This window comes from Leucopleurus acutus (assembly GCF_964270905.1).
Source record: "Leucopleurus acutus genome assembly, chromosome: 16".
NCBI classification, from domain to species: Eukaryota; Metazoa; Chordata; class Mammalia; order Artiodactyla; family Delphinidae; genus Leucopleurus; species Leucopleurus acutus.
The window spans coordinates 16,853,613-16,878,592 of NC_139158.1; the positions used below are offsets into that span (position 1 = coordinate 16,853,613).

General features: G+C 43.8%; 1 protein-coding gene across 2 annotated transcripts in view; it reads left to right on the plus strand.

Annotated features, from left to right (window-relative positions):
• Positions 1-24,980, plus strand: part of XPO6 (exportin 6) — a 106,814-nt gene that overhangs the window by 68,238 nt on the left and 13,596 nt on the right. For both annotated transcript variants that reach the window (XM_082857396.1, XM_082857397.1), the window contains exons 10-17: positions 5,084-5,192; positions 6,657-6,749; positions 8,142-8,211; positions 14,657-14,816; positions 17,956-18,048; positions 21,673-21,817; positions 23,483-23,629; positions 24,533-24,722. In XM_082857396.1, coding sequence (XP_082713522.1) covers positions 5,084-5,192; positions 6,657-6,749; positions 8,142-8,211; positions 14,657-14,816; positions 17,956-18,048; positions 21,673-21,817; positions 23,483-23,629; positions 24,533-24,722 — 1,007 coding nt within the window. The remainder of the gene's footprint in view (positions 1-5,083; positions 5,193-6,656; positions 6,750-8,141; positions 8,212-14,656; positions 14,817-17,955; positions 18,049-21,672; positions 21,818-23,482; positions 23,630-24,532; positions 24,723-24,980) is intronic.

Genomic DNA, 24,980 nt, shown 5'->3' on the forward strand with positions numbered 1-24,980 from the left:
TGTGAAGGGAGACACCTGTGTAGAAACTTATTTTTACAGGAAGATGAGGAAACCTGAAGTGAGTTAAGCAACCTGAAGTTATTGAGTCATGTCCTGTGAACCCCTTTGTCATGAAAGTACTGGCAAGTGCTGGCCATAGACCTGCCAGGGATTCTGGGTGACTTTCAATTGGACTATAAACAAATGTGGGTAAGCGTGAGAAAAGTTGCTGCCCTTTTTTTCTGAGTGGGTTTTTCTGCTAAATAGAGAGGAAGTGCCATTGTGACACATGGCATTTTGATACAGTTAATAGAAGGTATTAACTAGGGTTGTACCAGGGCTTCAGTAGCTTTCTAGCTCTTGCTACGAGAAATTCATGCTGTTGACTGCCCCAGAGAGCAAGGGAATGGAATCTTAGTTACTTCATTGAGTTGAAAAAGCTATCCAGGACTATGCTTCAGTGCTTCATAGTTATCTGACTTGTAGTTTTGTTTATTTAGTCCCTGCGTGTTTATTCATTTGTTTGTTCTCTTGTTCTTTCATTCATCATATGTTTACAAACACCTACTATGTAGTCACCTTAATGTGTATAATTTTATTTAACTCTCAGAAGAAGTTGAGGTGCTTTTGGAATCACATTTGTGGCTTGAGCTACCCAGGTCTATAGGTGTATTTACATTGTATATTTAACCATGTAATGCTATAAGTTTCTCCCTGAGTACTGCTTTAGCTTTATCAAATTTTAATATGTTTTATTTTCCTTTCCATTCAATTTAAAATATTTTGTAATTTCTCTTGGGTTCCTCTTTGTTGTTTAATTTCCAAATATTTGGGGATTTTCCATATGTCTTCTCATTATTGTTTTCTAGTTGATGATGATCTGCAAACACATTTTGGGTGATTTCAGTTCTTTTCAATTTGTTAAGGTTTGTTTTATGATCTAGTCTTCTTGGTGATTGTTCATTGTGCACTTGAAAAGAGTGTGCATTCTGCTGTTGTTGGGTGGAGTGTTCTAGATATGTCAGTTAGGTCAGGTTGGTTGATGGTGTTCTATATGTTGTCTTTATCCGGTTTGTTCTATCAGTTACTGAGAGAGAGGTGAATTCTCCCAGGTATAATTGTGGATGTGTCTACATCTCCTTTCAGTTCTATCAGTTTTTGCTTCATTTATTTTGAGACTGTGTTGTTTCACACAAGTTTAGTTTTCCTTTCCAATGTATCTATTGAGTGTTTGACTATATCTCTTTATGTGAGTTTTTTAAGTGGTTGCTCTGTATATTAAAATACATATATGGGCTTCCCTGGTGGCGCAGTGGTTGAGAGTCCGCCTGCCGATGCAGGGGACGCGGGTTCGTGCCTCGGTCCAGGAGGATCCCACATGCCGCGGAGCGGCTGTGCCCGTGAGCCATGGCCGCTGAGCCTGCGCGTCCGGAGCCTGTGCTCCGCAACGGGAGAGGCCACAACAGTGAAAGGCCTGCGTACCGCAAAAAAAAAAAAAAAAAAAAAAAAAATATATATATATATATATATATTTAATTTTTCAAGTTAACATACTACCACTTCAAGTGTGATATAGGAACCTCATCACCATATAGATCTTTTTGCCCTCCCTTCTTTGTATTGAGGTTGCCATATATTTTACGTCTGTGTACATTGAAAACCCCATCAGACAGTGTTCTGTTTTTGCTTTCATCCAACATTCATATTTTAAAGATCTTAAGAGAAACAATAAACAGTCTGTTGTATTTACCAAGAGATTTGTCAGTTCTCTTGCTTTCCCTTCATTCTTGAAGTTCCAGGTTTCTTTTTCATTATCCTTTATCTTCTATTTTTTTTTTTTTTTTTTTTTTTTTTTTTGGTACCTGGGCCTCTCACTGCTGTGGCCTCTCCCGTTGCGGAGCACAGGCTCCGGACGCGCAGGCTCAGCGGCCATGGCTCACGGGCCCAGCCGCTCCGCGGCACGTGGGATCCTCCCGGACCGGGGCACGAACCCGCGTCCCCTGCATCGGCAGGCGGACCCTCAACCACTGCGCCACCAGGGAAGCCCTCCTTTATCTTCTATTTTAATCAGCTCGGGGTGCCATAACAATACCACTGACTGGGTGGCTTAAACAACCGAAATTAATTTTCTCATACTTCTGGAGACTGGAAGTCATGGATCAGGGTGCTGGCAGATTTGGTTTCTGGTGAGGGCTCTCCCTGGCTTGCAGACGCTGCCTTCCCTCTGTGACCTCACATGGCCTCTCTTCTGTGCATGAACAGGGAGTGGGGAGAGTGAGCACACTCGCTCCTACTTCCTCATGTCTCCTCCTCTTCATATAAGTGAATTAAGGCCCGCCCCACCCTTATGATCTAACTTAACTTTTAACTTTTATTAACTTTTATAGGCCTTGTCTCCAGTACAGTCACACTGAGAGTTAGGGCTTCCGCATATGAATTTATTTATTTATTTATTTAAATAAATTGGGTCTTCGTTGGGTCTTCGCAGCATTGGGTCTTCGTTGCTGCACACAGGCTTTCTCTAGTTGCGGCGAGTGGGGGCTACTCTTTGTTGCAGTGTGCGGGCTTCTCATTGCGGTGGCTTCTCTTGTTGTGCAGCATGGGCTCTAGGTGCGCAAGCTTCAGTAGTTGCAGCACACAGGCTCAGTAGTTGTGGCACACGGACTTTTAGTTGCTCCAGGGCATGTGGGATCTTTCCGGACCAGCAACTGAACCCATGTCCTCTGCACTGGCAGGCGGATTCTTAACTGCTGCGCCACCAGGGAAGTCCCTCAACATAGGAATTTTGAGTGGACACAGTTCAGTCCAAAACACCTTCCAGCTGATAGAACCTCATGGAGGATGGTTATAATAGCTGCTTTAAAAATCTTCGATAATTCAACATCTGTGTCATCTGTGATAATCTTGATTTTCTTTCCCTTGACAAATGTTCAGTGTCTCCTTTTTTTTCGTATGTCAGTTAATATTTTGTTGTTTGTTTGTGCGGCAAACAAGGATGCGCACATCCGTGCGGCATGCAGGATCTTAGTTCCCCGACCAGGGATTGAATCCGTGCCCCCTGCACTGGGAGCTTGGAGTCTTAACCACTGGACTGCCAGGGAAGTCCCTGTCAGTTAATATTTGGATCCCTTTACCTGTTGTTCTACCAGCCTTAGGCATGGCTTCCATCTCCACAGTCACCTTATAGTCAAAGATGGATGCTGAATCTAGACATCACACCTGTGATTCAGGCAGCAGGAATAAGAGGGAGAGGTTAGACAAAAGAAGCTTTCCCAGAGGTCCCACCAGATGACTTCTTTCCGTGTCCTTGACCACTGAGACAACACAGATGATAACTGTGGGAAGCAGCTCCACCACTAGGGCTAGCGGTACAAAGGAAAGAGGTGTTGGTGTCATTAAAATGTCAAATATCAGAGGGACGGCCCCCATGCTGCTAGAGCTCAGATCTCTTAGGAGAGGGTATCACCCAAGTGCCACAGGAGCTCAGAGGAGAGGCCCCAGGGAGCTGGGACTTAATCCTTTGAGGAGAAGATGTAACCTGGCTGCTGCTAGCACCTCCGAGAGTTCGTGATGGAGCTGGTTTGGGGAATGTGGAAGCTGGAACCAATTATTACTGCCAGGTGACCATTGTTGGGGTGACACTGGCCAGGACAGCAAGCCCACAGGAAGAATGGGGTCCCTTTGCCCCTCCTTCTGCCTTCCAGTTTTCCTCCAGTGCCCCTGTTGACAGAGCCTAACAGGCAGAGGAGAAATGTGCGTTGTGTAGTCTGAGTCCCAGCATCACAAAACGTGGAGAGTGGACTGGCACTGAGAGCTGAATAACCAGCGTGGCTGGTTTGCCTTGGGAGTAAGATGAGGTCTGAACTTCTTGTAGAAACATTTCAGGACAGGCAAGCGTTCAGGCTACTTGATTTGTTCTTGAAAATTAGTGGTTTGTTGGCCCTTGTGGTAGCAACTGTCACATAAAACTGTGGTGTCTTCTGAGTTAGGTTCTTATCACATGTGGGAAATATCCAAGCCTAGGGCTCCACATGTTTCTTTGAGAAATTATTCTTAGACATAGATCAAAGGGTCATTGTTCCCTTAGGCTTTTTCCATCTCTCCTTTTAGGTTTTAAGTGTTCTTACAAATTGACTAGAGTTGAGGTTTTCTGGAGTGGGTGGAGCAGGCTCCAAGCCTGTTGGTGGTTTATGTGTAGAGAGAAGAACATGACATGTTGAGTTAGGGAGCTCTGGGTTCAAACCAGCTAGCTTTGTGACCTTGGGCAGTTTATTTAGCTTCTGTTAATTGTAGTTTCCTCATCAGAAAAGTACCGATAATACCACCTACCTGTCACAGTTGTTAAAATGACTGAATCATTGAATTAATAGATAGTTTTATATAGTACTTACAATTCTCAGGGCAACCACTGAGAAAAAAACTTTAAAAATATTTGGTAAAAGAAATGGCAAGGGAATTAAAATAGCACACTAGAAAATATCTATTTAACACAAAAGGAGGCAGTACTGGAGGAATTGAGGAAGAAAAGATATAGAGAAAACAAATGGCAGAATGGCAGAAGTAAGTCCTTCTTTATTGGTAATTACATTAAATGTAAAGGATTAACTTCTCCAGTTAAAAAGCAAAGATTGGCAAAATGGATTAAAAAACATGATCCAACTACATGTTGTTCAAGACACTCACTTGAATTTTAGACACAAATAGGTTTAAAGTAAAAAGATAGAAAAAGATATTCCATGCAAACAATAACCAAAAGAGAGCAAGGGTAGCTATACTAATATCAGACAAAACAGACTTTAAGACAAAAATTGCTACCTGAGGCAGAGAAGGACATTATATAATGACAAAAGGTTCAATCCATCAAGAAGGTTCAATCCAGTATGTTCTGTGCCTGGAACATAGTTAAATAAATAAACAAACACCCCTGCTACTGTTCCACTCTCACATAGCACTTGCAAAACCATAAACTAAGTTTAGTTTAGATGCTTCTTGTGTATGGTGATCCAACACAGACACCATTCCTTTCACAGTACGGGAGGCTTTTTTGAAATCCTAGGCTAAAAGCCTCCTTTCACCTGATGTTGAATTTCTCCCTGCCACATAGGTACGAAGACGCCCTAGTCCTCTTGCTCACGGAGGTGTTGAATCGAATCCAGTTCAGATACAACCAGGCCCAGTTGGAGGAGTTGGATGACGAGACACTGGATGACGATGTAAGCAGCACATCCTAATTGACCTTATTCATTGTCATGCTGTGGTATGAATCGAAATGAAGCCTTGGAACCCGTGGCCTTTTGCTCTGGAGATTATTTTTAAGCCAGAGTGGTCTTATGGTTTGAGTTATGCATTTGAAATTTGTATCCGACTGGTCTCTTTGGGTTCATTAACTGTAAAAAAAAGTTTTACAGGCATTTACTCTATGGACTAGAGAGGTAAGTAGAGAAAACCATATGTACAGTGAAAAGTGGTTTAGTAAGAACTCTGCATCTACCTCCTGTTTCCCCTGCCTTGCACCCACACTCTGGGCAACAAATAAAAGCTAGCTGGATGCTGGTGGAAATAGTTAAAGAGATACTTAAATGATAAGGCTAGAATGAAAGGATGTCTCTTTTGACTGTATATATTTTGTAAACTGATATCTCTTAAAATCAATCTTGAATTTAATAATGCTGGTGTGCCCAGCGTTTGTAAGGAAAATGTCTTTAAGGACACAACTCCAGCGTTCCTTTTTCTTAAGCACCATGCATTTAAAAAATTTCAGGTCACTGGTATGACTCTCAAAATAACAGCCACTGTGGTGTGGTCAAGACCTTGAGGGAAGCCATATTTGGGTTCAGAATAGCCTTGTACTTGGAATCAGATGGCCTGGATTTGAATCTCTGCAACCCTGGGTAGGATGGGGGTAGAGGTCTGGTCGCTGAATTTCTCTAAGCTTTAATTTCCTCATCTCCCAAAAGTGGAAGGATATATCTGAACTGACCTGTGTTGACAGTTACATGTGAGGGTAGCACATGTGGATGTACTGACCACGTGCCTGGTGGATAGTAGAGGCTTGGTGAATTTTAGCTTCACTTCCCGTTACCTGTTTGATATAGGCCAGTGCATCTCATATTTTAGCCTGGATAAGAATCACTGGGACGGCTTGTTAAATAGACTTTGATTCAGGAGGTCTGGGGTGGGGGCACAGAGTTTGCATTTCTGACAAACCACCAGGAGATGCTGATGCTGCCTGTCTGAGGACCATACTTTGCCTGGCACTGGTGTGGTTGGTTATACTTATATGTGCTTAGTAACGGGCTGTCTCAGAAGGTAATGAACCAATTCCTATAGCTGGGATGACGTAAAGGGGACTTGAGCATTTCACAGGTGGCTTTTTAAAAATATCTTATTCCTGTGACAATAGGCAGAAAAGTAGGTCATTCTATGTGGATCATTTGCTTTTTGAGGAAATAGCTCTTGTGAAATTAATTCATTGGATTAAAAAATAAAAAAATTTTTTTAGCTTAGCCTTTTTTTTTTTTGCCTTTTTAAAATACCAAATAACCTGGTTCCATCATTTGCTATTTCTTCACATATTTATGCCTGAGAGTGGACTTGAGGTTGAGGACAGGTTGGCAGGGAAGATGACGAGACTCTGCCTGTCTGGGAGAGCTGATCCTTCTGTGTTTGCCCCGCAGCAGCAGACAGAGTGGCAGCGGTACTTACGCCAGAGCTTGGAGGTAGTGGCCAAAGTGATGGAGCTCCTTCCCACACACGCCTTCTCAACACTGGTAACTCACCACTTGGAGGGGAACGAAGAGCCTAATTATTTCCCTGCATATAGCACGAGTAGTAAGGCTTTTTTGCTCACCAGTATTATAAAGTGTATATATTTTAAACAATAATAATTACCATAACTGACCCTCAAATTTAAAAATGTTAACATTTCCCCCAGATATTTTAAAATCAACATTTGGAAGCTCTGTTTTTCTTTCCTAAACTCTTGGGTGTAATATGAATTTTACTAATGCTTTCATCAGTAGCTCAGAAGTGGCTAAGCCAAGTGGAAGATATATTTATAAAAATTACATCGTTGAAAAGTTAGCCTTTGTAAAGCTCACTCTTGACAGATTATTTGCTGGGTACTCTCTGCCTGTGTGTATGTGATAGAATCCTTAGTCATAAGGACTGATTTCATTTACTAAGTGGTGTTTGTTATTTGAGGAGATTTCGTTAAGTCCATCTCTCCTCTAGAGGTAAGATAATTTATTAGGGTCAGCTTTGCATTGCACAGCCCAGCTATGTCTTGTATTCTCTTATGGAGAGTGCCATTTTATTTTGCCGTCTGCCTTTCTTTGGGACCTGTCGTATTAACGTCTTAATTTTATCTTAATGGTGAGTTAGCAGCTTTAGAAAGAAAAGGTAGAGCTCTGGTTATGAAAGTCCTGTCTGCTAAATGAGTAAGGCAAACTGACTCCAAATAATTTGGCTGTCTTTTCAGTCTGCCATGCACTTTAATAAGGCATATGTGCTATTTCTTTCAAAGGCAGGGTTTTCCTTGGACTTGAACGGAGGTGGGCCCTGTCTCAGAGCTCTAGAAGGTGTAGATCATTTGGGGGCTTGATGTCCTCTTTTAAGAACATAATAGTCATAATAATCATACCCAGCATCCAGTGCTTTGTTTAGAAAAAGTATCAAACTGGGGCCTCCCTGGTGGCACAGTGGTTGGGAGTCCGCCTGCTGATGCAGGGGACGTGGGTTCGTGCCCCGGTCCGGGAAGATCCCACATGCCGTGGAGCGGCTGGGCCCGTGGGCCATGGCCGCTGGGCCTGCGTGTCCAGAGCCTGTGCTCCGCGGTGGGAGAGGCCACAACAGTGAGGGGCCCGCATACCACAAAAAATAAAAAAAATAAAAAATAGAAAAAGTATCAGACTGGTGTGTTATTTTCTTTCTTATTCCAAATATTAACTGGTGGTTTCAATTGTAGAAATTGCCGGGGGTGGGAGGTGCTGAAGGGTGCCATCTCTTCTTGGCTGCATATAAAGCTTCCCAGAGAAAAGGTTTTTATCCTGTTCCTCCCCACCATAGGTACTTCTTTCATTGTTGAAATGCTGTTACAATTTGCATTTATGCTGTGTTTTTTTTGTTTTTTAGTTTTTAAATCTTTGTTTCTTTGTTTTCAGTTTCCAGTTCTTCAGGACAATTTAGAAGTTTATCTGGGGTTACAGCAGTTTATAGTTACTTCAGCATCAGGTAAACTGGCTTTTATTTTCTAATTTAATGTTCAGAAAAAATTGGACTGATATTTAATTACTGCCTTCTGTGTTGTCAGAACATGCTTTCTCCACTGCCCCCTCCCTACTGCTCCCTCTCTCTCCATTTCTAAACAGGGAAAATTAAAAAAAAAACACAAAAAAAATCATGATTAAAAAGGAGCTTTGGGGGAGGTAAGAGATGAGGCTGTGACCGCATATTCCAAAGAGGCATCTCAGTGAGAGAAAGGAAGCTGGTTTGGAGCAAAGAGGTAGGACTTTTGAAAAACCCTAGTGATTAGAATATTTCTCTGTGTCCTTTAAGCCAGCTAGTACACTAGAAAAAAATAGTCTTGGACTTTCCTGTGACGGGTTCGTTCTTCTCTGGCTTTTAGAATCAGGAGGACATGGGAGCAACTCTGCAGCAGGTGGACTGGTAGAGCTCACCCTAGGGGATGGTTAGCTCTCCTGTGTCAATAGCCCTGACTGTAGCCAGTTGGAAAGATTTTGGCTTGCTGTTGGCAGGTTTCACCAGCTTGGGGTTTAGGGTTAGCATTTTTTGGTTATTTTGTTAATAATAATGATAAAATAATACCTTCTATTTGTAGAACACACATTGCATGCCAGGCACCATGTTATTTGCTTATGTTATTTAATTCTCTCAACTGGCCTGTGAGGTGTAAGTACTAATAATAGTTCTCCTGTTTTACAGAAGAGGAAATTAATGTTCAGAGATGTTAGTTTACCCAAGGTCACGTGGCTTGTTGGTGCTAGTACCAAGATGGTATAATAGGGAATGATAAAAAGTTGAATTAACCAAAATCTGACATTCATTCTGCCCGCTGAAAACACACACACACACACATACACACACACACACACACACACACACACACACACACACACACACACACACACACACACACACACACACACACACACACGTCATTTCACACTGCTCTTCCTCCCAGTTTTCCTCACAGGAGTTATGCCTGGCCCTGGCCGGGCTCCGCTCTCTTGTGTAACTCTCGTTTCAGCCTGGCACAGAGCTGTCCAGGGTGTAGCCCACTGCCTGGATGAGCTTGTTATTTGTGGCAGAGCCTCCCCAAGAGGCTCCTTCTGAGGCTGCCCTTCTTGGTGGCCTGTGACGGCTTGTTTCCATGACTATATTAGCTTCTAAATAATCCACTGGGCCCCAGGAGGTTGATGGGACTTGGCATGCCCCAGCTTTAGGCCCTGATTGTGTAGATAGGGTAAGAACAGCTTATGCAGAACTTTAAAAAGACCACTTTTCAAAGCAAATGCGCCTGTAAAATGCTGTCAGTGTTTATGGACATTTGACTGTGTACAAATGCTACAGATGTTTCCAGAAACCATTCTTGGGAAAAATCGTACTATGGTGATCTCTCCCTCAGGGCCACTATTCAAACTAGAATATACTCAGGACCCTAAAGACATTCTTGATCTTAAAAAAAAAAAAAAGTCGAGCTTGTATTCCTTTCCCCCAAAATTGACCTTAAGTCAGTGTTAGTAGCTGACTTTTTTTTACATTACATTGAGTCGGTCTTCAGGTGAAAATCTGCAGTGATTCTTAAGTCCTTTTTCTGTGACATAATTGATAACTTAGAGCTTCTTATCTGAGAAGGATAATCTGAATGATTTTTCCCTAAATGAAATATCCTACGCCTGCTCTCATTGCCGCCCATTTACTGGCAATTTCACAGTGCCCTTGGCTCTTCCAGGTCATTTCTAAACCTCATCCCTAGCACTGATCCTTGGTGCATATACCCCAGTGGCAGAACCTCTCAGGCCAGAGAAATCCTTATTTCCTGTTTTAAAATGAGCTGTCTTATCCATGACAAAGCAAAAGCCAAGTTTCCAATGCAAAGGCTATTAAAAAATGGAAACTCTGAGTACGTTTTGTTCCTTGGTTCCCATGGTCATTTACCCCTCATATAACCTCCATGCTATATTAGTCAGGCTTGCTGCCTCTTACCAGAAACTACGTTCTCTTTCCCCTGATGGGTTATGGCCCGTTCCTTTCATTGGCATTGACCTTCTCCTGGCCTGAATTCCAGAGCCTGTGAGATGGGAGTCTTACTCTTTTCTCTGCTTCTGCTGATCCTCCTGCTTCCACTTCCTCAGTAAAGTCCAAGGCAAAACACGCTGTCCCTGTGCCAGGTACATCAGTCACTGTGCCTCCTCCCTTAGCCCTGGGAGTCATCCTTTGCCCTCGCTGTTTGTCCCTTTTGTGGTCTGAGAAATCCTCAAAGCCCTGTTGTGCCCCTAGTGCTGCATTTTGTGTCCTTATGTGGCCCTCAGGTATCCATTTTGTAGGTGATTGGCTTCTGCCACCCCTCACTGAGATCTTCCCTCATTGGGACAATATTTCTGCTCTAAGCAGCCCTGTTAATTTTTCTGTTTAGCTGTGCAAACTTCCCTGCCTAAGAGATTGCTCCAGCTATAATATATAGATTTTTGGACTTAAATTCTTCTGCTTAGGTTCGTTTATGACTTGTTTGTTCTCTCAGAGTGGAATACCTTAAATGCTAATTTTTATACCTTTATCTCCCAGCCTCCCCCACCCCCCCCCCCAAAAGAAAAGAAAAGAAAAGAAAGAAAGACCGAATTATATTTAACATTAAGATGTTTCTTTCCAGGGCAGTGATTTGCCAGTGAGCTGTTCTTTGGATGTGGCTTAGGTACATCTAGACAGCTGCAGGGTGACTTGCTTTTTGTAAGATAGGACTTCAGTGTGGCCATGATATTTTCTATCTCTGAAACCTGTACCTAGCAGTGTTCTCCCCTGCAGGCTCCACTTTGCGGATGTTCTATGCTGTTGACTGGAGGAGGGAGGGAACGAAGCCTTAGCCAAATAGAAGAAAATGTGGGTTGATCTGAACAGCTTTTCACAGTGGGAACTCTAGCCTGCCCCCTCAGGTTGAGGTGTGGTACCCTGCATGATTTTTTGGTGGTGGTGGTAGTATGTGGTTTCCAGGCTGGGGTGCAGGGGCTGGAGACTGATTTAGGGTACTTACTGCCTGTATGTTTGTCTGCCTTGCAGATGGAGCAGGGAAGAGCCAACTGCCATTTTGATTAATGTGAACCTTGAATGGCACATATGTTTTAAGCTGAATTATATGGAATTGCAGTTTTGTTAGGTCAGAAACGGTCAAATATCAGCAGTCTCATATGGTTCAAACTAATAGTCTAAGACACACATAGCATTTGCGAGCTGTTTTTCATTTTAGGTACTGCTTTTTGTCAGACAAATTAGGGTAGGTTTAGAGGGGAGTGATCAGGATGGCAAGGATTCTCGAGGGAGGGTGACACAGAGAATGGAAGGGGCCCTGGGGTGTATTTCAGCCAAGAGGAGACTGGCAAGAGTGTGACCCCTCTCTCCATATCTCCCCAAGACTGTCACGTGTCAGCAGGCTCAGGCTTGTTTTCCTCCCCTCAAAGGGCGGGACCAGGGGTAATAAGGAGCAATTATGGGGAGACCCCTGTGTTTTTGACCAAGCTATCCAAAGATGGAAGACTCCCTCAAGAGGCATTGGGCTCTCTAGTATTCAGTTGAGGTGTCCAGGAAGAGGCTGGAGGGGCAAGGCTGGGGGAAGGCCATGCTTCAGATGTATGCGTGGATGCAGGGGCCAAAGGGGAAGAGGGGCAGGCCTGGTCACCATGGCTTTTAAGCTGTCTCATGACCATCTACCAGGGAAACATGATTTAGGGTGGTGTTTTGGTTTGGTTTTTAAAAGAGAAACACAGAATGTTTTCCTTCATGCTTAAAATATTTAAGAACCTAGTTCTTAGGTTGTACCTAAGGGTACCTAGTTCTTGGTATTTAGTACAGTGAATAAGTTGAAACCGACTCGTCAGGTTAGAGCTCGGTGGGAGATGGGTACGTGCAGGGAGCGTGAGGGGCCACTGATGCGGATTCGAAACCTGTCCACGTTGCTCTCTGAAAGAAGAGCTGGCCTCATCTCTTTTGAAGCCTGTACCACCACCCCATCCAGTTCCAGGGTGTGTTTTTCTTAAGGGTTTATTTCCCACAGAGCCCTAAGCCTTGGTTGTCTACATACAGGTGGAACAACAGGTTTTTGTTTACTCTGGGCTTCAGTTACATAGCAGTAACCCTGAACATCCTTGACATTCAGAAGGTGTGTAACTGTGGCACTTCTGTTAACTGGGAGAGGAGAGGAGAGAGGCATTTTTCCCTCTCATGTGACCAAGCACGACCAGAACCACTTCTTGGTTCTGTGTATTCTGTGGGCTCCTCTGGCTGGAGGTGTGGGACGCTCACCCTCCTGCTCTGACTAGGGGAGCTGGCCCACCCTCCTTAGACTCCCACCCAGCGGCCTTGGCAGGGCTGCCTGAGGCTGAGAAGCCCACTCCGTGTTTCTGCCCTCCACGGGGAGTGTTGCAAGCGGACAGGTGATCGGGCAGGTCAGGGCCGGCTTTGTCACTGGCTGTCTCCTTGAGTTGCCCCTTCCTTTTGTTCTTCTGCTCCTTGGGGTGTGACCCACTGTAACAACACCCTGGTCACAGTGTCCCCTTTTCCAGGCTCTTGTCCTTCCTTCGGGGCTGTCACAGGCTCTCTTCCAGCCTCAGCACTTGGAAGTCAGTGTAGGAGCTGAGGCATCGAACTTGCTGCTTCACCCCCAGTCTCTTAGGTGTCATCCTTCCTTTTTCTTCTCCACCAGTGTCGCTTATCCATATTCACGTTTACATAGTAAAGTAAATGCTCCCAAGGGCAGTATGAGAAAATTCAGGCCCCCAGGACTCTCTCTCCTGCTCTAGTTAGCTCTCGGTTGTGTGTGTCAAATTCAGTCGTACATCTGTGGTCACTCATTCTGTACCAGGTGCCGTGCTGGCTGCTGGGCAGAGCCCCTCACCACGAAGGAGTTCACAGTCAGTGAGGAGACAGACTTATAAATCAGTAGTTTATCTCCTTACTTGCACGGAGTGCCCTGGGGGGATGTAGGAGGGGAAGTGAGTTCCCTCTGTTGGGGGAGTGGGGAGGGAAGGCTTTCCAGGACAGGCGATACTTAGGTGAGCCTGCAGGCTATATGAGGGCTGTGAGGTGTGCGTGACCAGAGAGTGACGTGGGGACTCCAGGCAGAGACCCCAGCTTGTGCAGAGGTGCAGAGACGAGGCACCAGGGGGTCATCAGTGGGTCCAGGTGATAGAGTGGGATCGGAGGAGGAGGTGAAGTCACAGAGACCTCAGCTGAAGCTGGGGAGGTTGGGATTTTCCCTTTTGGCCAGAGGGAGCCCCAGAAGGGTTTGGCACCTTGCCTGCTGGGAGCTTTGTGCTTAGATCTGGGTTCTAGGAAGATGCTGTGGAGCGCCATGGAGGGGGGAGGTTCCTGCCTCCAGCAGAGTAAAATCCTGAAGTGGCAGTGGCAGGAGAAGGTTTGAAAAGTATTTAGGGAGTGGATGGATTGCAGGTGCCCTGTGGCAGTGATCTTACTGTTAATGCCCCTTCCTCCCTCCTCCTGGATGCAGGAGGAGGACTTGGTCAGACAGAGAGCCTTTCTCTGGCTTGGCAATAATTAATATATTTTGTAGACCTGTGTGGGGAGAGGGGTCCAAAGGGCAAGGATGTGGCTGCATTGAGGATGCTGTTGTCCTTCATCTTTGTTTCCTCCTTGCTCAACTTGAAGAAATGTTGAAGGAAAGTTTCAGGCCTTAGAAAATCACTAGCTCTTTGTTATTCATTATTAATTACAAACACTGAGTAATGTTTTATAGTTCATAGGGTTTTTACACATTCTAATTCAGCCCTTACTATAGTGAATTAGATAGTAGCACTTACTTCCATTTTAAAGATGAAGAAACTGAGACTTAGAGGGCTCTCTGAGGCACAGAGCTTGCACGTGGCAGGGAACCTGTGTCTTCTGAATCCCAAGTCCTATGCCTTTGGTCCATACGGTGCCACCTGCGAACCTGGCGGGGAGTGCTGAGTGCACCCTGTTCTTTGAACCCTGTCAGCCCATGGAGACTCCATTCTGCACCAGGGCCATTTGCAGAAAGCCCGCAGAGTCGCATAGACTTAGCTTAGGAGTCTAGCTCTGCCCTGGAAATACGACCCATGTTAGGCAAGTTACTGGGCCCCCCTGGGTGTGTTTTCTTGTCTGTGAAATTGGCGGTGTCATTCCTCACAGGGTCCAGAGGAATCCAGTCATGGATCAGATCGGTCCATGTGAGCACGGCCCGGGCTATCTGTTGTCTCTGTTTCTCCCTCTGGCCTTGGGGTGCATGTGGGTCTGGCTGTAGGTGGAGCCTGCCCAGTTTCCCTGCTTGGTACTGGGAAGCAGCCTGTGGGTTGCTATGTTTCAAAAATTGGTTTTGCTGAATGTAGCTTGCCTGGATGAGCAGATATCTGTAGCGGTAATTAAAGCATGTTCTTCCTGTTGAAAAACCATCTGAAGTGTTATGTTCCAGGACACAGGTTGAACATCACAGCAGAGAACGACTGCCGGCGGCTGCACTGTTCCCTGCGAGACCTGAGCTCCCTCCTGCAGGCTGTGGGCCGCCTAGCCGAGTACTTCATCGGGGACGTGTTCGTCGTGCGCTTCAGCGACGCCCTCACGGTGGTGGAGAGGTGGGTGGGCAGTTACAGCATGGAGCTCAGCTTACCTGCTTGTGTGAGGAACAGCTGTTGCCAGGCAGCTCTGCTCTGGCACCAGGTGAATTGAGGCTCTGCCACATACAGGGGAGTGTGGAGCAGTCACTGACCCTCTCTGAACTTCAGGTCCCTCATCTGTAAAATGGAGTGGACGTAGTATCCTGTAGGTTTATTGTGAGAATTACATGAGGTAAGGCACTGAGCACAGGGCCTAGTATGTAGCAAACAGTAAATATAAGCTGTTATTTCATAGACGATCTTATATTTACAGATAGGAGTAACGTCAGAAGAAACCAGGTGAGGTCATAAAGAGACATGAAGAAAGCCATATTAATAAAAGGACAAACACGTAGGCAGTAGGCACTATCTGAGTAGGCAGCCAGAGGCCAGAGGTGGGACCTTTTCTGGTCCTTTTAGAATGGGACTGGTTTTTCCAGTCCTCTTAGGGTCCTGAGGATTTGAAGCTGGGCAGCCTCCAAGCCTGACCTGAGGGGTGGATCCTAGCCTTCCCACCACCAAGCTCCTTTTACTACTTCTTCCTCGAGGGTCCCCCACAGGGTTTATGGCTGCATTTGTTGAAGACCATTTCCTACTACCTAGTCTGCCCCCTCCCTTCTCATGAACTCATACATTTAAAAAGTCATATGCTTAAAATAAAAGTGACAGGAGGTTTTCAGATCATTTCAAGGTAACCAGTGAGTTGATTCGATCAAAACTGGGTGGGGGGGAAAAATAAATAAATAAATAAATAAAACTGGGTGGGTGTGGGTCCAGCCAAAAGTTGAGAGACACCTGGTGCTTTCATTTACCCAATAGCTGTATCGTTGGTAACACATGAGGGGTAGCTGGGGCTCAAGCCTAATTACTTGCATGCCAGATTTTTCTTTAACTGTTACTCTTAGCTTAAAAGCAGCGATAACTAAGAATTTTAAATAAATCTTGAAAAACCAGATTAATAATAATAAAAGCAGCATACAGTAGTAGGAAATTTTCAAAAGTAATTTTGTACATTTTCTTTCATTCTATACTTTGAGGGACAGGTATTGTCATTTTATCTGAGTAAATTCTGGCCCAGAGAGGGTGAGTGCCTTACCTCAGGTCACACAGTTCATGAGTGGGAGCACAGGTACTTTAACCAGTTTCCTGAGTCCAAATACTGTGCTCTTTCCAAACCACAGAGCTTCTACTTCAAGTTCTTTTTCCTGCACTAGGCCTGTTTCCGCTGATGGTTAGTAGGAATAGAACATGTCCTTCTGTCTGAAATCTATATTTAATTTAAACTTAAGCAATATATTATATCCATCAGTCATTTCAACTTCATAGTGAAATGACTGTTCAGAGATCCTGGATTGCTATTTTGTAGGTCCTTAATATATACATCTTTCTGCACTGCTTAGGTTTTCAGGCTCTGTACGTAAAGATACTTTGCTGTTTTGTCTTCATTTAGAATAAAGTGTGAGAGAAGCCTCCTTGTTATGGCTATGTGATCTTAACAGCCACTGTGATTAGCAGTGTTTTCACTTACAGGTTACATAAAAAAAACCCTAATATTAAGATTGCTAAACATAGAAATATTAAAAGATGTTCATTTTTAGTGTAGAACAACGTTAAAGAATGCCGTTGAATGAAGAAACAGAATGTAAAGTCACATGCGGTATGATTTCATTTATATGAGGTGCTTCGAGTAGTCAGAACCATAGCGACAGAAAATAGAAGGCTGGTTGCTGGGGTGGGGGGGGTATGGAGAGTTGTTATTTAATGGGTGCTGAGGTGCAGTTTTACAAGATGAAAGCGTAATGGAGATGGATGGTGGGGGTGCTAGCACATTGTGAATATATTTAATACCACTGAACTGTACACTTATTGTATGAATGTGAAAAATGTGGGGCAGCTTAAAGAATTAAATACTGGCTGCGCATTGGCGTCTTACTTATTGATGGTGAATGATTTGATGCCTAGTTATTGCCACCACCACACCCTGCTTCCTAGGACTTCAGATTGAGAACCCTTGGCTCTTTCACCCTTATTTCCTTGACTGACTGGAAATTCGTCTTTCTGACTGCTCCCCAACCCTGAATAACTTGTGGCTCAAGTTTGTGGTTGTGTAACAAAGTCCTGCTTTCTCCCCACCATCAGAGAGGAGCATTTTTCAGAGTATGGTCTACATGCATCAGAGTCCCCTGGCTGCTTTTCAAAGATGCACATTTCCAGACCCCCCTCAATGCTACAGAGTCAGTCTGTGGGGTAGCACCAGCGAACTGCATTTGTACTTAGTTCCCCAGTTGATTCTTGTGCTCAGTGAAGTTTGAGACCCTCCTCACTGTTGGATTGGGGGAGAGAAACATGCACCGTCTTCCCTGGCGTCCCCCTCAGACCTGCTCCCAGGTTTCCTTACAGAGCAAGCACAGAGAGAACCTAGCCAGGTCTCTAGTTTTTTTGGTTGGTTTGTTTATGTTTACTCAGAAAGGAATGTCTGTCTCTAGTGAAAGATGCATTTCCCATTTCCTACTAGAGCTGGCTGTTAGTTATTGTATTCAGTGTTCGTTTGTACTGATACATAGTGAGCCCTTGGGCAACCAGTGGGCTCAGTAACTTGCTTCTCAAAGAATTGTGCTTGAAGTTAAAAATACCTTAATCTATTTTAGAAACTTTTGTGGCCTCCCTCCCCCCCACCCCATTTCAACTCTTCAGAAAGTTAAAAAATTGTGTAGGAAATACCCATAGATTCTACAGTGAACATTTTGCTGTATTTTCTTTATCATATACCTATCCGCCTGAAACGTTCACTTTTTTTCTAATTTTTGTTATTGTGGTAAAATACACATAGCATAAAAATTTCCATCCTAATCATTTTTATTGTATATATTGCTACATTACATTATGTTCTCTGTGTTGTGTTATATTGTTTTCAATGTAAGTAATGCTTTAGTTGGTATCTTAGTATATAAATCTTTATGCACATTTCAGATTATGTCTTTGGGATAAAATTGAAGACCTGGTCTGGATTCTTTTTGATTGAAAAAAAGTCTGTCCTCGAGACCTTGGTACCGAGTCCATTTTGTCTATTTTAGTCCATAAACTGAATGTTTTTTCTTATATTCTTCTTTGCCAACAGGCTGGTCAAAGTCACTTTGTATGGATCTCAGATAAAATTGTACAACATTGAGACTGCTGTGCCATCAGTATTGAAGCCTGATCTCATTGATGTGTAAGTATAGTTAGATGTTCGTGTATTCTCAGAAAGGCTTTGTTGTCTGGCCCCAAATGACTTTACAGATAAAAAGGGACTGTAGTGGCTGCCATGAAAAGATGAAAAACTCCCACCTCCAAACCTAGAAAGAGAAAGATTGTTTGATGATATCTCGGGGCCGGGGTGGTTGGAGTGAATGGAATTCATCAGGCAGATGAGAGCTGGCAGCAGAAGGTATATGGAGTAGGCATTTCAGGAGGAAAGAACAGCACAAGCCAAGCCACAGAAGTGTTCCAGAGTCACACAGTTAGGGACGTGGTGAGCAGTTGGTGTGGCAGGAGGCGGGGCTGGATAGGCATGTTAGGGCTGAGTGTTTCACCTTGAATGCCATGACTCTTACCCTGTAGACCAGTGACTGAAACTGCAGGGTACAGGAGAATTGCTTGGGAAACATATTCCCTCAGAGATTCTGATTGTAGCAGGATGGCATAAGCCTCGGGTATTTACATACTAAACAAGAACCTCAAGTGATTTTGAAAGCGGGGCATCCAGGGACCACACTTTGAGAAACTTTACAGACGGTGAAAAGCCATTAGGAAAGTGACATATGGGAGGGATAGAGGAATGGGGACTGGAGATGGGGCCATATCCCAGAGATTACACTGCCCAGAAGGCTTGCTCTAGACTAGAGCAGGAGTTGGCAAGCTATGGCCTGTGCCAAATCCAGCCCACTGCCAGCTTATGTAAATAGTTATATTGGAACACAGCCATGCCCATTCATTTACGTATTATCTATGAGCTGCTTTTGCACTACAGTGGCAGAGTTGAATAGTTCTGAACAAGAGTGGATGGCCTATAAAACCTGAAATATTTATACTCTGGTTTTTGCAGAAAAAGTCTCTGACCCCTGTTCTAGAGCATTCTTGAGCTTCAAATTAGATAAATAATAGAAAGAGTCTTATTTACTGTGGTTGTTTAAAAAAAATTTTTTTTTTTAAATATTGCTTTCCTTTTTGAGAATTTAGAGAAAGCTTCTCCCAAGAAAAGTGCTAATTTGCTCATAAACACGCCTTGAACACAATTTCAGGAAGTTTTAGAGCTCCTCCCTTCAGCCTTTAAGGAGCTCTGTAAGTTTGATAGATTGAAATTCTTAGGAACCCGCCCCCTCCCACCCCAAGACGCACTTTGATGTCTTCCTCCTTACTTTTGGTACTTACTTTTTGATCAATGGATTCTAAAGGTAAAATACAAAATAACTGCTTTGTCACTATGACTATCAAATTCCCAGTATTTTCTTACTTTAAGGTACTTAGTACCTTTTCTTACCTAACTTATTTTGAAAAAGTTCAAATCTATAGAAAAGGGGAAAATAGAATGAACACCCATATACTATACTCTCAAGCTAGATTCATCAATGATAAATATTTTGCCACATTTGCTGTTTTTTTTTAAAAATAAATTTTATTTATTTATTTTTGGCTGCATTGGATCTTCATTGCTGCATGCAGGCTTTCTCTAGTTGTGGCGAGCTACTCTTTGTTGCACTGCCGGGCTTCTCATTGTGGTGGCTTCTCTTGTTGTGGAGCACGATCTCTAGGTGCATCGGCTCAGTAGCTGTGGCACGTGGGCTCAGTAGTTGTGGCTCGCGGGCTCTAGAGCACAGGCTCAGTAGCTGTGGCGCACAGGCTTAGTTGTTCTGCGGCATGTGGGATCTTCCCGGACCAGGGTTCGAACCCGTGTCCTCTGCATTGGCAGGCAGATTCTTAACCACTGCGCCATCAGGGAAGCCCTGCTGTTTTTTTTTTCTTGTGCTTCTCTCTGTGTACACAAGTGCACACACATACATTTTTTGTGTGTGAACTGTTTGAAAATAAATTGCAGACAACACATCACTTCACATGTATATCCTTCAGCATGTATCTCCTAGGAACATTCTCCTATGTAACCATAATACCATTATCAACACTCAAAAACTTTCATAGATACAGTAATGTCAGTAAGTATGTAAGTATGTCTCCTATTTTTAAGTGTATATGTATATATATTCCCTATGCAAATTTCCCTAATTGTCCCAAGAATGTCCTTTTTACATATGTATCTATAGACATACATTTTTTGGATCTGAGTTCTAACTAATGAATCACACGTTGTGTGTGTCTCCTGTAGCCTAGACCAGTTCCCCAAATTGTGCATGTTTGGGAGGGGTGGGGTGGAGAGAGAGACTGACTTTCTGGAGATCCAGATCCTACTGATTTTTGTTTTTTTTTTTAAGAAAATCTTAATCTGGATTTGTGTAGTTGTTTTTCTCTGTATTCGATTGAGGTTAAACATTTTAGCAAGAATACTGCATAGGAGATGACATGTCCTTCTTGCATCATATCTAGAGGCACTTGAGGTCAGTTTGCCCTGGGATTTTTGATACTGAGTTTGATTTTTAAATAGTGTCTGCCTATAACCTAGCTACATCCACTGAAAGGTCCTAGAAGCAGTGACACTCCAGTAGCAATGCTACCTCTAGTACTCAGGCTCTTGGTTTCTAAAATACATTCTCCATCAAAAGGAACCAGAGTTCCTTGGAGAAATGCTCCAAGTCTGGGGCAGGTTGGCCCTGGAGAATCTTGTTGAGTCAGTAAGGAAGGTTAGGAACATATGAAAAGGACATGGGGGCTAGCATGAAAGGGTTTTTCCTGGTCAGACTTGACATTGTGATCATCAAGAAAGAATGAGGATGATAATGAGTTACAACATATTGTATGTAAAGCATCCATATGATTTAAAAGAAAGAAAAAGATCAGGGAGGGAAAGCTGTTTTTTACAGAAGAATACAGCTAATGAACGGAAAAAGAAAGAAAAACCACTAGTTTGCAACCACCAGTGTAAGAATGATTTAGGCAGGGTTCCTCAATGGGTGTTTGTTGGGGAATGGTATATTTATTTAGAGTCTTAAAGTATCACCCCAAGATTACTTACTAATTTTTTCAGAAAAGGGAGAAATAACCCATTTAGGTTTATTAGAAGGTCTGGTGTTTTGTAAGCTCTGAGACAACTGCCTCGCTTGTAAAAAGATTGATTATTATCTGATGAATTGTGAGCTTTTATGATGTATATTTTGTTGTGTGTATGTGCAGTACAAAATTGGCAGAAACCAAACATAGTCTTTGCTACTTCAAGCCTCTAGCCAAATACCATGTATGGTATGATGGAAGCTTAAACTTGAGAGACTCATATCAATGCTTATTTATAAAGCTATAATTTCTGGTAGTTTTCTACATCCTGATTTGTAGCTATGGATATAAAATTTTTACTAGTTGCCAAGTCAACACATTATTACTTAAGTTCTTTGATTCTGTTTTTATTATTTACCATTCTCTCGGCTGAGCTCACATGTGTCACAGAAAGGTTGAATGAGATCTGGTAGACATTTACTAACTGCCTTCTGTGTTCCAGGCAGTGGTGGCAATATTTAGACGATGGGTTTTAACTTTTAGGTACTACGTGAGCAAGTCAATGGTTTCCACACTTCCACGCATGTCCTAGAATAGTAAATGTGATGGATGAAATTCTTCCCTCCTGTGGAAAAAAGTTTAGTGATAATGTATTTTGACCATAACCTTTAAAATCGCGTCTTCTCTCCTTTCGCAGGCACGCTCAGTCCCTGGCTGCTCTGCAGGCTTACTCTCACTGGCTAGCACAGTACTGCAGTGAGGCTCATCGGCAGAATACGCAGCAGTTTGTTACGCTCATTTCCACCACCATGGATGCAGTCACACCCCTGATCAGCACCAAGGTCTTGAAACAGCAAAGGCTGCACCTTTTCTCTAACTCCACGTCTGTCCTTCTGTTCATATACCCGTTTATTATAACATTAAAGTACCACAAAGCATTAGACCCAGTTCTTACTGTTGTGATAGAACTATGTGTCATTTCATGTTCCTTTTTAGTTGTAGTCCATATAAATTCAAATATAACTATTTTTTCGGTTCTCTAAGTCCCACATGAATACATGCTCATTGTCAAAAAGTAAAATACTGTTCAAATATACAGACTAAAAAATTATGGTACTCTTTAATCCCTACTTTCAAAGCATTTTCCTTTCCAAAGGAAGCACTGTCAACAGTTTGTTGTATATCTTTCAGACTTTTTCCTGTTTTCACATACTGCATACGTAAAAGTTTGTAGATAGTTGGAGAGATATCTTCAGATATCTTCTTTTGCTTAACAGTATGCCTCAGAGACGTGTCAAGCAAGTTGTTTTTCAAATTGACCAATGCTGTTCTGTAGTGGGGGTGTATAATGATTTTTCTGTTGATGGAAATTAGATCCTTGTGTGTACATCCTTGCAGGGTAGATTCCTAGAAGTGTAATTGCTGGGTCGAAGGTTATATCCATGTAAAATTTGATAGATTCTAAGTCGTCCTCCAAGAAGACCACCAATTTATATTTCTAAAGCATATACTTTTTTCTTTTCTTTCTTTTTTTTGGGGGGGGTGGGGTAGTTTTAATCATACATGGCATCCTGTACCACTATTAACAGAACAATGTATTGTTTTCTGTAAATTTTTTTGTGTTTGTAATTGTAAATGAGTTATGATACCCTGTGAGGGGTTGTTTCAAAACTTACCTACCCATTGCTGGTATTTTACGTTGCCTCCGCTTGATAAAAAGTCACTCTGTAATGAATAACTCTGAAATGTGTGTACTCATGAATGTAGCTTTGTCCTTTTAGGTAGTTTTCTTAGAATAAGTGGGATTATAGGGTTAAAAGTTAGGGATATTTTGTGGTTCTAGGAAGTTATTTAATTTTTTTTCCTAAATTATTCTACGTGCCACTGACTCTTTGGTGTGTTGTTTTCACCACAGTCTTACTAGCATTAGGTCCTGTTTTCAAAGAGTCTTCTCTTTTGCTAATTTGAAAGGGATAGAATGGTATGTGAACCAAGGTTTTGATTGACATGTTGAGGTGAAGGAAGTAGGCGAGCCTGGTGCGATTGATGGAGTGCAGAAAGCGGGGGGGGGGGGGGGGGGGGGGTGGCGCGTGGAGAGATCTTGGCTTGATTGCAGCAAGAAGAGCGAGATGAACAATCCCCAGCTGTTTGAATGATATGCCAAGGAGTTTGCCATGTGATTTAAGAGCTGACGGGAGCCATTGTAGATTCTTGAGCTGAGAAGTGACTGAGCTCAAAGATGCCGGTGACTGAGAATGGGAGGAACTGGGGGGGCGGCGTGGGGGGGTGGTCCTGGCTTGAGGGCAGGAGCTATGGATGTGGCAAGGAAGAGGATGCCTTGTTACTGGGCGTCATTATAGGAAAAGTTCTTTGAGCCAGAGCCTAGGCGGTATACTTTCGCATCCAAGAACCATACTTAGCTCGTGGCTGCCTCACTAAGTTCTTCTAATAACCAGTCTCACAGGAGATGTCGTGAGCTGACATACCATGTCCTCTTCCCTCTCCAGGTCCAAGACAAATTGCTGCTATCTGCGTGCCATTTACTGGTCTCACTGGCCACCACTGTGCGGCCCGTCTTTCTGATCAGCATCCCCGCAGTACAGAAAGTATTCAACAGAATCACCGATGCCTCTGCCCAGCGGCTGGTTGATAAGGTGAGGCCTCAGGGCTACCCTGGGGTCCCCAGAGCCATGTGGCTCAGGCTCAGGGAAGCTGAGGAAGAAGAGTCTAGCCTTTCTTTTTGCACTTAGAGCTTACAGGCTGTGCCAACATCGATGGATTTCTTATATGCGTGGCACCGATGCAGCCTCAGTGCTCTCTGGCATGACCTTCCTAACACAGTCAGTGTGCTGATTCACACATACAGTGTTCCTCCCAAGAGGCATGGAGATGGTGCTGCTTTGAGAGCCGGCAGTTTGGCTGGTGTTGGGAGAGTCCTCTTTGCATTCTTTCTGGTTTAAAACAGTCTGCTTTTGTTGTTAAATGTTTGTTTTCTTAGGGTTGAGACACTCCAGAAAGGATATTCTCCTAAAATCCTCCGGGAGGCTCAGGCTAGAAGTTTAAAAACAACAAAACGGGGGTGGGGTCATAGGGGAGTCAAAGCAGTTAGTTAAAAGCACCTGGGATGTGAGTGTATTGCTTCTGACTTGACGCCAAGGGCACATTGACTGTAAGAGACTCTTACTAGCACTGTTCTGAGTAGCTTCTCGGAGGGTGTCAGAAGCCGGCAGCTGAGGGACAGGTTGGATTCAGTGTCTGTGATTTCTCCCTCTGTAATGCTTCAAGTACTGACTTAGAGGGGAAGTGTCAGCACTAAGAGTGATTGTTGAGGCTGGCCCTGAGATGTGCTAGACCCAGATTTGGTGTTTTTGCCTCAGTTTCTCTTTTCTCCGTGGATTATCTGAGTTGGACCAAAGTCTCAGGCCCAGGTTTTAAGAAAGGAGCCTGAGGCCTGAGCTCACTGTGTGCGGTAGGTACTGAAGGTTGTGTCAGGCACAGCCCCTCTGCTGCCCACATTGCTCGTAAACTTCTGATGGACGCCTTGGGGTCTCTTCCAGGCTCAGGTGTTGGTGTGCCGAGCCCTCTCTAATATCCTGCTGCTTCCATGGCCAAACCTCCCAGAGAATGAGCAGCAGTGGCCTGTGCGCTCCATCAACCATGCCAGCCTCATCTCCGCACTCTCCCGGGATTATCACAACCTGAAGCCCAATGCTGTCGCCCCGCAGAGGAAGATGCCCCTGGATGACAGTAAGTGGCCCCTAGGCAGGGACAGCCTGGGGAGATAGGTAGGGCAGGCATCATTCTTCCTTTGTGGCAGATGGGATTTGCATCTAGGGCTCATGGGTGAATTCATCTGTCCACAGTCACACAGCTGCTAAGCAGCAGAGTCGGACTCGGGGGTAGAATCCTGCTCACCTGTGGAATTCAGTGAGCGCATCAGATGAACCTATTTCCTGAATGCAGGTTGCCCCCGTCTCTTATTTAAAATGTCCAAAATAAGGAAAA